The 18537-nt window shown below is 40.2% G+C and overlaps 4 protein-coding genes across 5 annotated transcripts in view; all 4 read left to right on the top strand.

Moving 5' to 3' along the window:
* Positions 1 to 478: 478 nt before the first annotated feature.
* Positions 479 to 11335, top strand: LOC109856532. The gene is made up of 5 exons (XM_020431898.1): positions 479 to 666; positions 4333 to 4435; positions 4514 to 4599; positions 6078 to 6182; positions 7425 to 11335. Exons 1-5 carry the CDS (start codon positions 639 to 641, stop codon positions 11315 to 11317), a joined length of 4215 nt encoding a protein of 1404 aa, XP_020287487.1. The 5' UTR covers positions 479 to 638; the 3' UTR covers positions 11318 to 11335.
* Positions 11336 to 14144: 2809 nt separating this feature from the next.
* On the top strand, positions 14145 to 16127 carry LOC109856545. The gene is made up of 6 exons (XM_020431920.1): positions 14145 to 14356; positions 14449 to 14504; positions 14766 to 14999; positions 15335 to 15466; positions 15596 to 15846; positions 15962 to 16127. Exons 1-6 carry the CDS (start codon positions 14233 to 14235, stop codon positions 16125 to 16127), a joined length of 963 nt encoding a protein of 320 aa, XP_020287509.1. The 5' UTR covers positions 14145 to 14232.
* Positions 16128 to 16295: 168 nt separating this feature from the next.
* Positions 16296 to 17518, top strand: LOC109856546 (dynein-1-alpha heavy chain, flagellar inner arm I1 complex-like). The gene is made up of 3 exons (XM_020431922.1): positions 16296 to 16535; positions 16609 to 17411; positions 17506 to 17518. The coding sequence occupies exons 1-3, from the start codon at positions 16317 to 16319 to the stop codon at positions 17516 to 17518; spliced, it is 1035 nt and encodes a 344-aa protein (XP_020287511.1). The 5' UTR covers positions 16296 to 16316.
* The window catches only part of LOC109856526 (dynein heavy chain 10, axonemal), a 19475-nt gene continuing 18433 nt past the window's right edge, over positions 17496 to 18537 (top strand). For both annotated transcript variants that reach the window (XM_020431890.1, XM_020431891.1), the window contains exon 1: positions 17496 to 18492. In XM_020431890.1, coding sequence (XP_020287479.1) covers positions 17575 to 18492 — 918 coding nt within the window. In that variant the 5' untranslated portion in view covers positions 17496 to 17574. The remainder of the gene's footprint in view (positions 18493 to 18537) is intronic.

Genomic DNA, 18537 nt, shown 5'->3' on the forward strand with positions numbered 1-18537 from the left:
CTCTCGCGATCTCCTTTCATAATGAACAACATACTTGGGTGTGTATTCGTCGGTAAGAGAGTTAGCTCTCAGCTGTCCAAATAATCAAATTCTCAGTTGGTGGACTTGAATTAATTAATTACTTGATGAAAGAGATACGTGGACCACTTGACGATGAGATAAAATCTACGCGATATCTTCCACACGTTGAACAGGAATCATTAATTACATTATCCGTCTCTCAAGAAGCGGAGGCGCGCGAGGATGCTTGGGGGTCTCTTTCACGCGCGGGGAGATTCCGGCGAGAGGCGCGACCCGCGCGGAATTCCTCCTCGCGCGCGCGAGGGATGGTCCGAGAGCGATGGTACGAACGGAGGCGCAGGTGAGAGGACCCGGCGAGAGAAGAAGAAAGGTAAAAGATCCCACGACCAGCAGCGTCGGGCGATCCCTACCGCGCGCCGGCCGGCGAGGAGGACGCAACGGGCTCCGATCGAGAGGAAGAGCTCGCCGAGAGCGAGCTGAGTCGAGTCGTGGAGATCGCGCCGAAGGTGCGCAGCGCATCCGTCGCACAGTTTTTTTTTTTTCACGTTCGGCAAACACAATTGGGGACTTCGAAAGTCCGCCGCGCGCGCCTGCCCATGTGACACACACTCTGCAAGATGCCGGGAATCAGTCTGCGTACTCTGTGTAAGTGTCGCATCGGTTTTTTTTTTTTTTTTTTTTTTTTTTTTTAACGCGCACGAGGTGTCGACGAGGGATGCTCATCGTATCCGCGTGACGGAACGCGAGTTCGAAAGAACGAGTCTCGAGAAAATCAAAGAGAGAAGAAGAACCCTCGGTTCTCCGTGACTGTTGTCACGCCAATCGTATCAAGTGTCAGTGATCCCTCGCCTCTTTTGTTGCTTGTTTATTTTGACCATGTGCAGGTTTCTATAACCGCAGGCAGTTAAAAAAAAAACAGCGAGCTTGTATACACGTATGTTAATCAAAATCGATTTGAATAAATTTCTTTACGGCATACGCCTAGAAATTAGAATAGTGGAATCGGCAATGATGAGGTAACGAAAGCGCGAAGGATCGTGAGTTAGTCGCCACGGTGGGAAATCGATGACTCGACGTCGGGATGGGTCACGAATCCGCGAAACACTCGCCGGCAATCGAGGTCAGCTGATGTGAAATTGTGACATAACACTTGATGTTCATTGAAAAAAAAAAAAAAAAAACAGTTTGCTCAAAAGTAGTTTTTATTTTTTTTTTTTTATTCTCTCACGGCTCTCATACTATTTATTCACGGAGACTTTTCAATGTTTGCGATTTTCTCTTTCTCTATCCGTAATATTGGCGTTACGTTATATAACGTGCAATTTCTCGGCGGTCTCGCACGTTCTCGCAGTAGCCAAGCTCGATCAATCAACGACGCGCGCGATCGAATTGTAATTGAGGGAATCACTTTTCTGTCTTTGCTGCCACGGTCCATTCATGCGAACTCGAGACCACAGCGTATGCAATGCAAAATCAGCGTTGAAATAATATACGCGCTTACATAAATAAAATCATTTTGCGACAGATTATTATTACATCTCTAACCGTCATCTGAATACTCCGTAGTAAGTGCTTTTTGTGGGATTTCGACAACCCGACACACGTCTGAGAGTAATTTATAAACGTGCCGTGTAAATTGCAGCAATTACGGAGAACAACTTTATTACTTGCACGTGGAACGAATCGGCTCTTTAATTTGATACTGTTGAACGTGGTTTTTTTTTTATATTATGCCTATAATATTGAATTGTAAATTAACTAGCTATCCCTGAAAATTTAACACTAAAGATTATGCAAATTTGTTTTGTTTTAAAATTATATTGCATTCCTACTAAGATACGTCAAGTTTATATTTAATTCTGATTATGTATTTTTAATTTGTTTTTATAATAAAAATAGTTATTACTTTAATAAACAATTAACTAAAAAACAAGAGCTTATAAAGAAAATGTAAAAACAAAATAAATCTGACAGCTATAATTCACTAGTGAATTAATTTGTTATAAAATTAAATTTATACTTGTAAATGTGTGTAACTTTTTGATCATTTTTTAATAATAAAATGATTTTAACTTAAAAAAAATTTTTTAACGCGATAAAAAAATCGACTGTATTTATTTATATTTTGGATTATTCAAATTCAAAACATTTTGAAATAGAAAAAACGTCTCAGTGATGCGAAAAATTTGTTTGACATTTAATAAAGTGAGGTACTGCAAAATCAAATTAGTCTTGGAACACTTACGGTAGCACGAGGATGTTAAAACAGTGCGGCGTTGTGTTCGTGAGGACACTTTCGCCACCGGAAATTGACGGCGCTAATTACTCGCGTCTTGTTCTGCTGCAACCACAAACTCGACATTTTCTCTATTAACAGAGAGAAGATTCTTTGCGTACATAACTTCTTGAGTCATCTTGATCATTAATTTCGCGCGATGAGTCAGGCAAAAAAGAATTCACGGCCGCGATTCTTCGCAAATTGAGCGATTCGTGGCTTCGACTAAGTGTTTGCGCTCTATCACGACCACCGGTCTTTTGGTGCGCTCATTCTTTATGGCCTTTTAAATTCTTTTAATGCCGCATCGATGATGCTGAAATGGCAGCGACAATGAAAGAACACGTGTGCCCGAGAACATCACTTCGCAGTGGATAGATATTGCTGACCTATCGGCCTTTCGAAAGATTTCACGTACTGCCGACTATTGTGAATAACAACAATGAAGTTGCAAGCATTGAGTTCTCGACGGTCTAATAGCAGTTAATAACGCAACCGGGCGGTAGTACTTGAGATTTGAGTATCTCAAACTGTTTCGCAAATTGTTGACAAAGAAAATCTGTGGTTTAGCAAACACATTTTTAGAAAAGATACAATTGCGCTTGACAACAAACGTCTTAATTATTTTGACAATTGTTTATTTTACATAAAAAATGCACATCGTAATTTTGTGAATGAAAAAACACGTGCATACCGCATTCGAGAAATATGCAAATTTCATCTCGTCATCATCATCGTTCTACAAGTGATCGGCTTTCGAATCATATTTTATTTTATAATATGTTACATAATTCTCGTAATCGTATTATATAATGCAATAATAATTATCTTAAGCCGCGTGTGTCTCGAAATGTCACTTAATGAACGCATCGACCGAAAGGAAAAAATAATCTTGCCGAATCGCGAAAAACGTGAGAGAGCTCTCTCGTGATTACGATAATAACACTTGAATGAACTTCAACATCAATCATTCTAAGAGAATTTTGAACTCGATGCGCCAAGCGGAGAGAGAGAAAGAGAGAGAGAAAGTTTAAGGTTTATCGTGTTAAATGAAAGACTCTTCGGAGATTCTTCTCTACGGAGAATCTACTGCGGAGTCGTGACGACGATGATGATCGTTCATGGTCAATCGCAAATCGAGAGCTGCGTTGCTAAATCAATTGTGGAACGAATTTTCAAACGACCTCAAAGGCAGCAAAACCCGCGGAGATGATCTGTCCCAAGTGACCTTTCACGCTACACTCGTTCGATTGCGAAATCGAAATCGAGCAATATCTAACGATTGCGCTTCTCGAGGATTACAAGTCGTGGAGTCACGCGGAGACTCGCAGACTCGTTGTCACCAATTTGGTTTTTAACGTTTTTCTCAATACATATGCATACACACACACACACACACATTTGACCAGCCCAGTGATCCCGTAGGATTACGTTCCAAAATTCCTTTCCTCCTCACCTTGGTAACAAAAAACTATAGTACACGTGACGCATTTTAGAATTGGATTTTTTCAGACCGGTTCTCTTCAGTCAGGTTTATTGATTGAAAAGCGAACTGAATCGGACCTTGAATAATTAAGCAACTTAGGATAATTTCTTGTAAAACTTCTTGTAGTTCTTTCACATCCCGCTAGTTAATAATTGGACTTATATGACAGTTGTGTTAAAGTATTTGTAGTTTTTTTACGTTTTGTTTGGTACTTTGCAACTACTTACAAATGCAAACTACTACTTTTACTTCGTAACTACTTTCAATTGAAATCGCGATATCGTAAATAAATAATTCATTACTTAATAAATAACTAGAAAAAAGAAATTATAATTGAATATTAAACAACTCGCGTTTTGCAACGTGTTTTAACGAAATAATACAAGAAACAATAAGAAATTGTTGACTCGGTCAAAAACATTTAGAGAAAAAATTGCAAGAGTTTTAATTTTTAATTAATATAACGATCGCATAATCTGAAATAATCATTCGGAATAGTCTGAAATAATCATAGCGAATAATCTAAGGGCACTGTTCTTCGCGCGAGCAGGTTTCGTGACGGCGGTCTTGTGCAACGTTCAGCAGAGTCTTGAACATGAAATTCCGAGGAGGAGCTTCCTGTCACGCAGAGCGATCGACGGAACTAGAGGACGGTACGTTCACGCTGACCCTAAACGATATCTTCCGCACAATCGATGATGCGCGATTAATTAAACCGCTCGCTTTTGCAGGAAGTACTTCGATCCGAACGAGGACGGCGCATTCGATAGTTACGGATCCGCCGGCGGTCAATACGATCCGTACGAGCACGTGACGGGTGAGTAACGACAGTAGCCATTCATCACTCTCGATTGATGATATTTTTATCCTTGAACAATCTTTGAATTTACAACACCTTTAGATTTTGCAGCCTTGTAATATTTTATCACACTTTCGAAAAGTGTGATTTTTAACATTCTTTAATTTATGGATACTTTTGTCCTTTTAACTTTGTAATTGTCTACGTTTATGGCGAATTTTAATATAAGCACAAGTTTTATAACTCTTCGACTAAAATAGACACTGAATTATTCACTTTCGCACATTTCGTAATTATTTTTCCTTCTTATGAGATACGTATTATATTCTCGCAGGACAATTATTTTTTGCATTTAATCCTACGCGTAATGACGAAAGAAAAATCTATGTCGCGATGTCGATAATTACAAGACACTTCTGTGATGACATACACACACACACACATACACATAGATGGTCGACGGTTTTGTAAAAATTGATTTTATATTTCAATTTATCTCTCCCCAGAGTGTAAAAATTATTATTCCCGTTATCTATTTCAGAAAGAGGCACTGAAAATGTCTCGTTAATTTCCATCTCGTTAACACCAATGCGTATAAGTAAATAAATAATAATTTGTGTAAGAAGATTGTCATTCGCGTGAAAGGTGTATACGACGTTTATGAAAAAAAACGTTAACTGGCGAATAGGTCATGCAAAATCTTCGTCGATTATGTACGTGGATATAGCAAATTGCAGAAGTTATTTGCGATAAGTGGCGAGGTCTTTAAATATCATAGATCACAGATTACGGCCTATTTTCTGCGACCTTGATCGACGCTCGATGATCTATGAAACTTGATGCACATGCTTGACAACTAATTTTTTAACATGTTTTGCGTCGCCTAAATAATTGTAATTATTTATTGAATTATTAACCATTAAATATACACAATTATTTATTACCAATAGTAAAAACTTGAGAGGAAAATAAAAAATTAATTATATATAATTATATATATTTATTTTAAATATTAATTAAATTTATCTATTTGTTACATTTTAATTATTGTATGTAACTTTCGCAAATTTTATTATAAAGTTTTATCATAAACTAAAAAAGATAAATTTATCAAAGTCTTTGTACAAAGTTTACGAAGAATTTATCGATTTATGCGAGATGTATGCAACAAATGTCACTTTTTCGCGATTACAAATTGTAAAAATTGTGAAAATACAAATATAAACAGATTAAATCAAAGTATTTGCACAAAATTTATGAAGAATTTATCAATGTATGTAAAATGTATGCAAAAAAACAAATGCCACTTTTTTGCGATTGCAAATTGTAAGAATAGAAAAACAGTCTATATCAAGATTTCCTAGACCACTCTTTGATCGAATTAGAAACAACTGTAGACGTTATGTTTGATCGGAATTAGAGACAGCTTGTAGATGTTATGTTTGATTGACGTAAAAGGATGGATGCGTTTGTACTTTGTTTTTTTTTTTTTTCAGATCTATCTGACATTAGGAAAAATGTGCCGGGTGAGCCAGGCGTCGATTATCCCGCCTACACGACATTACCTCAGACGGGATTCACGTGTGAAGGACGTTCACGTGGTAAGCACACGAATAAATTACCCATTCAGCCCGTCACATGCATCTTCAACGTGCACTGTAATATACCTATATGATACTGAGATCGTTCGCTTGGGTCACGTGTGAAAGTGATTAACGTAACATGCAAACTTTATTATGACATTAAATCTTGATAGATTTCTGATTGCAAGTGAGATGCGTTGCTAAATTGAGAAACTGATATAGGTGTGTACCATTAAATTATTCTATTGTAATCTTATTTTGGATAATCAATCGTTTTGCGTGAAATAAGATTTCGTTTTCTAAAATCACTTGACGTCGGAGCTTGTTATTATCGATTTCTCAATCAGTCGGGCAAACACACCGAAGATCATTATTCTTCCGATTGTCATTATCGGTAATGACAACCGTAGTGAACACTTAATTCGATTTAATTCTCAACGCTATATTATGCCATCAATGTTCACCGACTCGCCTCTGACTGTAAATATTAGATAATCCGATGAGGAAAGATGGAGTGCGAAAAGTACATCGCACCGACGTGATACTATGCGTAATTATGTAAGAAACTGCGAAAAAATCTACGACAAAAAATCAAGAAGTATATCTGATACCTAATTTTTATAAATATTCACTTTTCTTTTCTGATTTTTTTAAAAAATTTTTGAATTTTTTGCAAGAACTTTTTTTTCCAACACGTACATAAAAATCTCTAGGAAATGTAATGTGTGTGTAACACGGTTTTTCTTCTATCGAAAAATTCGGTTCTTCTGTACTAAAAAATGTTTAAACACTTAGAAAAAAGTTCAAATCAATTTTTGTCGACTACATGTTGCGTAATTATGTAATAGAAATTAATTGTTTACAATATTTAGTTTAGTACGCTAAGTAAGTAAACACAAAGTAACAGTAACGTAACATTAATGTTATAATTTCTCACTCAACAATTAATTGCTACGTACAAGGCATCGCACTTACATTGTTGAGTGGGAAATTTATAACATTAATGTTACTGTTACTTTGTAACATTAATGTTACTGTTACTTTGTGTTTACTAGTAGTTTTGTTAATACTAATAAAAATTTCAAGAACCTTTTCCTATACTTTCGATGCCACAAAAATCTTTTATCTCATTAAAACAGAATAATTTACGAACGTGCATAAATTCATTGATTTATACAACAAATGTACGCAACTTTAAATCTCCAATAAATCTAAATAATATAAGTGTCATAAAGTATCCGTTTTCCAATTGCTCAATAGGCTACTACGCTGACGAAGCAGCCGGCTGTCAGGTATTCCACGTGTGCCACGATGTTTTAGTATCTTCCTTCTTGTGCCCAATCGGCTCGACTTTTAGCCAGAAGCTGCTGACGTGCGACTGGTGGACCAAAGTGGACTGTTCCGCCACCAACAGATATCTCGAAGTGAATCGCAACAATTATCAGATCGACGACGACGAGATGATTCGCAACGCGTACGCGATGATCAGCCTGCAATCCTCCGCCGAAGACGTTACCAAGGACGGTCTGGTGGATCCCGACAGCGGCGCCAGGATCATCGATTACTCCGTGCTCGGCGGCGGAAGGACTGTGACAAGTTACACGCCCGTATCGTTCCGCAGAATCACGGATTATCCCGCTGTGGACACGACCGGGAACGATCTGCCGAGCGGTTTCGAAGACTATCCCAATCAGGACAACCGACAGATCCTCAACTACAATCGATTCCAGCAGAAGAGCACGAATCCCACGTATCAAAACAAATTTCATCTCGAAGGCAAAGGACGGTCACCTTATCACGCAGCTGCAATTATCAGACAAAATTATCAGGACCAATCGAGAAGCAACGAACAGTTTCGAGATGATTATCGTGGACCCGACGGGTTCACCAATCAGCTGCAGACGTCTTACGCGCCCACCGTGCCCACTGTCACCACCACCACCAGAAGATTTTACTCGCCCACGGTACCGACGACTTATCGACCTTCAACTTTGGCCTACAGCAAGCTGGATCTGATCATGGATAGTTCCGATCATCTCTACGCGCACAGCAAGAACCCGGCGACTCCACCTACGACTTCTCATCATCGGGACGACGATGAGAAAAATGCTGATTTGAGAGAGAGCGAAACGAGACACGACGGTCCGAGGACATCGGAGAACGTTGGAGATAATCAAAGTGACGACGTTGCTCGATCCAAGAACGACGAAGTGCGTCTCCTCAACTTCGAGGAGAAAAAGTCGGAAACGAGTTTTAGAATCAATCTGACCGCGATCGAAGACGAGGAGGATGAGGTGTTCAGACAACAGAACGACAGACCGGTAATTAGAAATGATTACGAAGAAAATCTGGAAGACATCGAGACGGGAGACAGCATCGGAATTGCTCGGGCGCTGAACGATCCCGACAGGATCGGTGTACAGAATCAAAATCCCGTGGAGGAAACGTTCAAGGACGAACGAAAAAAACGTCCGAGCAGTTCGTCGCAGGCGCACACAATTCGTTCTTCAGGATCGTCTTCTGTAGATAATTCGTCGCAAACTTTGACGAATATCTTCAATGAAACGAGCGACGATCAGTCGACGGAAGATTACGAAGACGTTACAAGCTCGACGACGAGAATTTACGAAGAAACAGGGTTCACGACGCGCTTCGGCGTTAGAACGACTCCGTTGCTGAGGAACTGGCATCAGAAGGACGTCGATACCGTGCAAGCCTCGACATTTTCCGTAACTGCGAAACCTACGACAATCGAAAGCAACGTTGACGAAGTTGATCGCTCATCGTCTAACGGCAATCAGACAAGCGAGGATCAAAATTCGTCATTGAACAAACCAATCTCTAGCTTAAACGACGAGTCCGCGCCCAGAATACATCTCAATTTCGAAGTTCCTCAACCGTCTCAGTTCTTGAGGCCTCCGGCGAAAAGTTTTCTGATCAACATTCCGGAAGAAGAGACGCGTTACGCAACGACCGATCAGAATTCCAAAACTACTTGGGGTGAAAATTTTGAAATAACTACGGAACTCCCGCAATTTTCCGTCACATCCGTTGAAAACATTCAAGATCGATCGCCGGTATACAACGCGAACGTTCAAGAACAATCGTTATTTGATTACGCGAACGACAAGTTGTTGTCAGAAACAACGAATTTAGATGTTAATCCAATCACGCAAGCGACTCCTAAAGTATCCACGCCCATTCCGTGGCTGGTTTCTTCTTCGTGGCAGGATCGATCGATCGTCGATTCTCCCGCTACAGACATCGTTCCGCCGTTTGCGAATCAAAATGATGGTTTCGACGACCTTCTCGTCCCGCCGAACGAAGAGTCGGCGCGAGTCGATCAGACAGAACGCGCGGATGCGCAAATTATTCAGCGAAATTCTTCGACAACTTCGAGGAAGACGATCAACACCGAAGAACCGATTTTGATTCGATACGAGATGGGATTCCACTTGAGCATCAGAGATGCGATCAAGGCTCAGGAAGAAGCGAGAAGAACGGCTCTGAGAGCAATGTGCGAATCTTCGGCGTTCGACAAGCAAAACAGATCCTGCGAAACGAGTTCCGTTGCTCCCAAAACAAATTCCGCCGTTGGGAGTTCAACGGCGAGCGTGGAAGAAAAGACCGTCTCGATCGGTACCAAAGCGACTACGAGATTTCCGGAACAACTGACTTTTTCGGCTAGCTCGAGATTGCCCGAAAAATCGGTAACAATCATTCGTAACGAATTTTCAACTTTCACCACGCCACTTCCGGTTACTGTCGACAGTAACGTCGGCACGGAGAGATCCACGTTGAAGACAATCGCGTCGGGAAACGTGTTGCAATCGAATCGTCAAAATCTGGAAGAGAAAGCGAAAGAGACGGAAAGTACTTCGCTGCGCTCGACCCGTACGGAATCTTTAAAACAGACCAAAGAAACAATTGACAAACACGGTTCACCGTACGAAGTTTCCTTCACGGTTAATCAGAAAGATGAAGATCCGGATCCGACAATCGGTGGTGACGATTTTATTGGCCGACTGATCGCTCAGCAATCGGCTCTCCCTTTGAAGCAACAGCTGAACGACTTCGAGATTGTCAAGTCGATCGAAACGAAGGATGAAATTGTTATTCCGCAAGTACGTCCCACGTTTCCCGACCATACCACCGGTCACGCGTTTCCAGACGGAGAAAACAACAGTGATCCCATCAACGACACGATCTACGAACTACCCAGAGAATCGAACTCGAACGTGAGTATGTTGAGTCTTGTTCAGTTAATGGCGGAATTGTTGAAGCTGGATCGCTTGCCACGACCGTTTTCGGCGAAGGACTTTCACAGCGCGGATCTGAGGGACTCGTTTGATCTGGATCTTGACGAACCGTCACTCGTCACGGCGAATCCACCGTTGGATCGTTCGCAAACAAGAGCGCCATTCGGGAATGCAAATTTCAAACCGTCTAACTTCGATATCTCGAAGACACCCAGAGTTGCCAAATCGAGGACACGACTGAATCAGGACAATCCGTCGTTCGACGCGTCAAGTTCACCGATATCTTTTCTCGACGATACTTCGAACACCGAGATTCCTCTTAGATCGTTTTCTGACGACTCTTCTAAAATAAATTCCAACGCCGCGACCGAACAGAAAACGATTCAATCGAAATCGGAAAACAGAACCATTCGACCGCTCCAGAAAGAGGAGATTCTGGAGCAATTGACAGAGAACTTCGGTCGGCCATTGTATCGCGACGATTCGATTCACAGATCGTTCGTTTTCGATCTGCCGCAAGTGCAGAGAAATTTGGACTTCGAGAGCGGTTTGCCAATAAGCGAGGACAAGCGCGTGAGCGGCGAACCTTCGGAAGAAAGTTCGATATTTTCCACAGAGAGAACACCGACAACGACGACGCAACAGACAATCACGACGACGGAATCCGCGAGGACCGTTGTCGAGACCGAGTTCGTTCCTTCTCTGGGATTCTCCTTCGATACAAACGAGGGTCGCGAGGAATACGTCCAAGCGTTTCTGAAGGGACTGATCGACGAGCACAACGGCGAAGGTGATGAGAAGAATGAATCGAGAAAGGATGTCGACGTCGCGCTGTCACCGGACGAACCATCAAAAACTGACACGTCGAAACTCGAAGGCACGAAGAACGTTTGAGAAATCTTCAAAAAAAAATAATAATAATAATAAGATATCAGACATTTTTGAGACGTCTTTAAGATGACTCGGACGTGTAATTTTCTTTGCCATGTTCGTTACGTATAAAAATCGTAGTTTTCTCTTAAAACAATAAACAAAACAAAAAAATTATTTAGAAGAATTGTAGTTAAAAAAGCTAAAACTTCTCGAGAAAACGCACTTGTAATGTTTTTATGTAACAGTGTCTTGCTCATGTATAGAAGACGGATGGTGTGTATGTGTAAACGGAAGTGTGTGTATTCGATGTGCGTGCAAGAGAACATTACAGCTATTTTTTTGTGTATCTCTATAATCCATGATGTACCATATATATTATTTTTTAAATATAGCTCTATCTCTCGTTATACAAGTTTCTTATCGATCAATAAATATCTGTTTACCCGGTATATCCTATTTCCACGGCGACAGCGTTTATTTACCATGACAACGAGAACGACGTTAAGCTCTGTCGCTATTTCTTATAGCTTAACCAAGTCTGAGTGTCGTGAAAAGTATCGAAAAAAGCGTCGGATTCTAAAAAAAAAAAAAAAACAACGCAGTTTTATCTTTATTCAAAGTTATAAATAAAATCGCATTATTTTCCTGAGAGCGAATTTTAAAAAGAAATACAGTGAAATAATATACGTATATATACGATACACAGATAAAGTGTATCATCGCGTGAAACACGATTTCGTTTATCTCAATTAAAGTAGCGGTTAAAAAGGTTATTTGTTAACAAAACTTATCTTTTCAAGATTGAAATAAGTTGTTTATAAAATTAGCTTCAATAAAATATATATAAGAAATTTAGAACTCTTATCGATAAAATATGGAAAGAGATAATGATAAAAATGAAGGTCGAGAGGAAAGTCCAATCGACGAGGATGATAAAGATACATTTGCGACGGAAAATAATCGGTAAGTATTGCTCACGTATTATAATCGATAACTATCATATTAAACTGTTAAAAGTTATAGATATTTTAAAAATAGTATTTTCTATTGGTAAAATATAAAATTTATCAGACGGCATTGTTTTATTTGAACAGAATAAAATGGATTCGCGAAAGAGTCCTGACGTTTCTCGGACTGCCCGGGCAGAAGCATCTTTTTAATGAACTTATTAACGTAATTAATTTTTTAATTAATTTTTCTCAATATGTACAAGATTTGCAGATTTGATACGAAAGATAACATCAATTAATTTATTAATTAGGCAAATAATCGATATTTTGAGGACAAGTTACTCAATTTTCTCATATTGGATTTATATGAGGTAACGGATATAGAAAAGAAGCTAATTTTCTTCTACAAAACTTACACCAGCGAAGTGTATCATGAAGAAGTTTCAATATGGGAGGAAAGTAAGCCAATCCGTTTTTTTTTCTTTCCTATATTAAAAAAGGCATGTGTACCAAGAAGTGCGCGTTTGGAGTCGAATATATCACACCTATTGTTGTCTCTTTTCCGCGTTGCCGATTGGTTGGTTGGTTGATCGAGTCGAATCGAATCGGCAAGATCGAGAGAGTAAATAATAAAAAGCGATTTTGAGACAGTTCGTCGTATATGTAGAAAAAATTAAAAACGTAACTAAAGTCACGTGACAGGAAAGAGTAGAAAAACAACACGTGAAAATAACGTGACTGTAATTTATATTATATATAACATTAAATAATACATATTATATACATATAATTTATTATATATTTATAATATTATACTTTATATTGTATTATATGTATTATATACATACTACAGAGTAATGTCACTGACCTCGGCCGCGCGGCCTTGGTGGGGGCGGGGTCACTGGCCTCGGCCGCGCGGCCTTGGTGGGGGAGGGGTCACTGACCGCGGTCGCGCGACCGCGGCGGGGTCAATGACCTCGGTCGCGCGACTGCGGTGGAGTCACTGACTTCGGCCGCGCGACCGCGGCGGTGTTACTGACTTCGGTCATGTGATTACGGTATATATATATACGTATACATATATGCGTATGTGTGTGTATTATATACAGATATAGAATATTACATATAATATATATAATATTCTCTTTTTTACCCTTTTCCCTGTCACATTTTAGTCACGTGTTGTTTTTCCACTTCTCTCTCACTATTTTTTGAGTTTGATTTTCATGCGTTATTTCTGACATTTCTCATATGTGTATTATATGGTTTATAAGACGTATATACTATCTGTCATCGCGCGCGGTGACAGGTTGTGTTCACTGACAACACGTTAAATAAAAATAACAATAGCGTGCGCGTAGCGCGCGCCTGTGTTGTGCTAGTTTTCACAAAGAAGATGTTGCGTTTATATTAATATATTGCACCATTCTGTTGTCAGTCTTCTAAATCTGAAATAATTTTTGTATTTTATACGTGTATAAGTTAACGTATGAATTTTTACTATGTATATAATTTGAACGTATATAGCGCCCGTGATGTTATTGTCACCGCGCGAAACTAACAGCATTAACAAACACAACATTTACTTTGAAGAGCAGAACACACAGATTAACAAAAAGCGCTTCTGGTAAAATTTTCGTGATTTTAAAACTGCACAGAAAAATTGCACTTTGTGTATAACGTGTGTGTGTGTTTCTCACATTTAATTGCACAAATTACATATTACAATATAAATTTTTAATAATACAAGATACCTCACTAACAATAAGAATAATCGTCGAATTGTAACAACGTAGCCACGTCTCTGTAATATGTTTCGATCGACTCTGATCAATCAATGTAAGAAAAAAAGCAGTTAACAATTTTCCGACATTAGAAAAGGTGGATGAGAAGAAGATAAAAAGAAGACCGAGGAAAGTTAAAAAGGGAAAAGGAAAGAAGGAGGATATCAATTCGGCTGCTAAACCTACGACGATAAGTCTGAGTATGATGCACGATTCCAGTATATCGTCTAGCGAAGATGAAGGATACGACGATATCAGAGAGCAAGATTCCGCTGCCGGTAGTGACGTTCTTGAAAAATCCAGAGAACCGAGCACCGCACTTACCGGTCAGCTTACTCTGTTACGTTTTGCGCTAATTATATTTTATTTTCTTCGAAGAACTATGTAATTGAAGACACGATAATTCATTGATTTGCAGACAGTTCCGATTTTGCGCCACTGCCTGGAGAAGAAGATAAATATATTCTCACCAAGGTTAGAAAATAAATTTAAAAAATTTGCTTCCCGCGTAATCGCACTTCAGAACTTTTGTTTTTGTTTTCCACACAATTGCTCTCAGTTTAACTGTATCGTTTTGATCTCACGGATGTTATTTGAAATGTTAATTGAGAATCCACAGTTTAATTAAGTTCGTTTTTTTCTCTTTTCACTTCTGGAAAGAGAACTCGATTATTAAGTCACGGCTAAATCAAATCATCGAGTGAAACCGAACCGTAAAACAACGCGCAATTGCAGAAAATAGTGGAGAAAGTTCGCGAGGTACCGGTGCTTCACATGATATGCGGCCATATCGACGGTAGCAGAATCGATCTGCCGGACACCACGTTCTTTTACTTTATGCGCACCAGCGACGAGGGTGTACCCAGCTTCGACACCTACGAGGAGTGTCTAGACGAGATGCCGAGTTACATAGTGGTCGGTTCGCTCGGCAGGAAATTTCTAGCTTCTTTCAACAGCATGCTGGTCGAAGTAAGAATCTGTTTAGTCAATACAATTTGCGACCGATTCGGTTAACGATCCTTTCACCGTGTCGATCGTGTCGCAACAATTCTTCTTTCGCAATCGCATCCCGATATTGAAATTGTTATTTCTTTAAAGAAATTCAATTATTTCTTTTACGTTTAGTTTATTTTTTTTTTTTCAAAAGTATATTTTATATTTTTTTAAACTGTATTTTAAAAGTACACATTAAATTCTCAATAAATTGCGATACGAAGAAGTATTTATATAATTTAAAGAAAGTAGAGAGAAAACTGATATATATCTCTCGAAATATCTATACGTAATAAATGTAATACTGACAGGTATTTAGGCCATTGGTGGAAAATCAATTCAGAGGCCCGGATTTTGCCGAGCGATGGAAAATAGAGAAGACGATGGACGAGCCGTCGTCTGTCGCACGACTGGCATCCGCCGCGCTAACGGAAGGCGAAGAAGTAAAATCAAAATTATTTGAGAAAACATGATTAAAAAAAAAAAAAAAACCGCAAATTATATCTATGCGTGTAACTCGGTACATGACAAACATGTACGATAAATATCTTACTTTTTATGTTGTGTTAAAGAGCGTAACAAGAAAACCATCCGGTTTCCGAAGAAAAGCTTCCGAATCTCGCATGATTTCCGCAACCCTCGCGCAAGACGAAGCGGACGAATTAGAAGAGAAGATGTCGATAGAAGACGACAGAAAATCGCGCACGTCGAAATCGAAATCTGTTAGCACGATTAGTTTGAAGGAAATGAAGAAGCCGATGACCGAGCAGTGCAAGAAAGATATTTTATATCATCTCGACAATCTGATCAAAAGCGTGGAATGGTTAGCATTGTTTTCTGAAACAGAATATATAATTACCGCATAACTACATATTTTTCATTATTTTTCTCTCATTTCTATTTGATATAGTTGTGCAATTTTAATTTTACTGATGCAGGACGCTGGAACACATTGAAAGCGACATCTTACTGACGATGCCAAAGATACCAGAGCTGAGCGATCCAGCAATGACAGACGAGATGTTATTGAAAAATAAGGATATCGTCGAACAAATGGAACAAGAAGTCATGTTGTGGGAGAAACACATACAGAAGGCAAAATAATTCCACATTTCTCTGTTTTCACGCGCTGTTCTTTCGCGCAGTCCTCTACAAATTTTTCAAAACTATTGCGAACACAGACGACATCTCAACACATATTTTAAAGATGCCCAATTGTTATATAATAAGATTTTAACATTTGCTCAGATGATGGAGTCGTACAAGAATAAAATCCCTTCGGAAAAAGGACCAATGGGAGAGTATCAGTACTGGCAGGAGTGCGAAACTGGATTGACAATTCTAGTGGAACAATTGAAGTTGCCAATTGTTAAGAAAATCCTCGCACTTCTAGAACAAGCGCTCTCGCCGATCGCCTCGAGTTTTCAGTACTTTCAGAAAGAGCTCTGGAAACAGTACGTCGAAGCCAGAGACAATAATAAGTTTATTCAGACGCTGCTAAGATACTTTCAGGTAATCATGCAAAACTTGTTGAATAACTTAAGTATTTTGTTTGTCAACTATCGGTGATTTTCCAACGCTGCAGTTGATGAGCAAACCGGATTCGTTTCAATCTGTAACGGAGTCCATGCCCGCTCTGATGGAAGGACTGCGAATGCTCTGGGTTCTGTCGAGTTACTACTGCCACGAGGATAAGATGACGTCGCTGATGGAGCGGATAACGTGGGAACTCTGTCAGAATGTCAGAAAAAATTTGTCAATCGTGTCGCTGTTCAAAAAACCTCTGGAAGAAATTTTGCAGAAGACGAGCATGGCCAGCACGATGATGCGACAGTGGAAACGTTCGTATCTGAAGACCCGAATGGACATCGAGCTGTTCGGAAAGAGTCAGCGCTGGGAATTCGATCAGAAGCGCCTGTTTCAGGATACGGAATACATTGCCGAGGTGTGCAGCGATCTGTACAAGATCGCCGGCGTGCTGCAGGATTTCTACAACATCTTCGGCTCCGAGCTGAAGTCCATCATAAACGATCCGGCGCAAATCGACGCTGTGGTGAAGAGAGTGGACGCGCTGGTGGTGCCGATTGAGAGTGCCGACTTTGACGTTTTCAACGTGTTCAACAAGGAAAACTGGGAGGCGCTGACCAAGTGGTTCTACGAGGAGGTAACCTATCTTGAGGACCAGGCCAAGTTCTACATCGACGAGTGCTTCGCGGTGCTGATCAGCGCCGAGAACGCGCTGGAGATGTTGCTCAAGTTCAAGAACATCAAGACTCGCGCTGCCATACAGCAGCAATTGCTCCGAAAGTTCGACGTGATCATGCAACAGTTCAGCAAGGAGATCAACACCGTGGAAGACATCTATCAACGAAACAAACGATATCCGCCGTTGCTGACCTATCACTCACCAATGGCGGGAGCGATCTATTGGGTGAGACAACTGTTTCACAGACTTCGCAGACCGGTACTGATCTTTCAACAGATCCGCGAACTGAAGCACAGCGAGACGAAGCTGATCGCGTTCGGTCAGTATCTGGAAATCGCGAAGCAGATGAAAGACTTCGAGGAGAACAAGTTCAACACGTGGCTTGAGAAAGCTTTGTCGACGGTGACCAATTTCATGAAGAAGAGCGTGGTGAGGATTGGGCGCGCGGATCGAAATAATTCGAATGATTACCGGATCTTCTCGGAGGAGCAGCAGAGCGGTAAAAACGTTCAGCTGATTCATCTGGCGTCGAAGACGAGGATCAATAATGTGGATTCTATCTTATCGACTCAAGAATCTCTGAAACGTAATAACATAACATCGAAACCCAGCGTGGAAACAGCACATTCCGTGTCTTCTAGAAACGTCATTGCGCAATCATGTCCGGATGCAAGGACCGACACCAAAGGATCTTCACTCAAAAACGGCAAAACCTCCATTCTTTCTTCCGACAAGCACGTAACCCGCTCGAAGGCCGCCTGTACGGAATTTACGAGCGACGCCATTCTGATGGAATGTCAACTGCGTTTTGAATTGAATTTCGACTGGGAGATCTTCGAGGTTATCAGAGAGGCGGAACTTATGGAGCAATTGGGTTTCGAGCTGCCGTTCGCTCTCCGAGACATCGGCGTTCAGAAGAACAGATTGAGAACGGACATCGACGTCACCGAGGGAATGATCAATCAGTACAATCACATTCTGGACACGTTGGACGAGGCGAATGTGGAATTGCTGAAGAAACTTCTACAGGACGTCGAGAAACACATTCAGCCCGGAGTTACGCGATTCACTTGGAATTCTCTGAGTATCTCGGATTACGCGGCATCTTGCCACGCGGTGCTGAAGAATCTAAACTCCATCGTCGATCAGGTCAATCAAATGGAAATCGATCTTGACAATCAAATAAAGTCCGAATTAGAATTGTACAATCTGTTTTCCACGAAGAAAGAGATCGCGGAGTCGGAAGTTCTCTTGCCGTGCAAGGTTTCTATATCGAAAATAATTTATTTCATTTTTTTTTTTTTTTTT

The sequence above is a fragment of the Pseudomyrmex gracilis genome, unplaced genomic scaffold (genome assembly GCF_002006095.1).
Source record: "Pseudomyrmex gracilis isolate BER0280 unplaced genomic scaffold, ASM200609v1 scaffold_121, whole genome shotgun sequence".
Lineage (NCBI taxonomy): Eukaryota > Metazoa > Arthropoda > Insecta > Hymenoptera > Formicidae > Pseudomyrmex > Pseudomyrmex gracilis.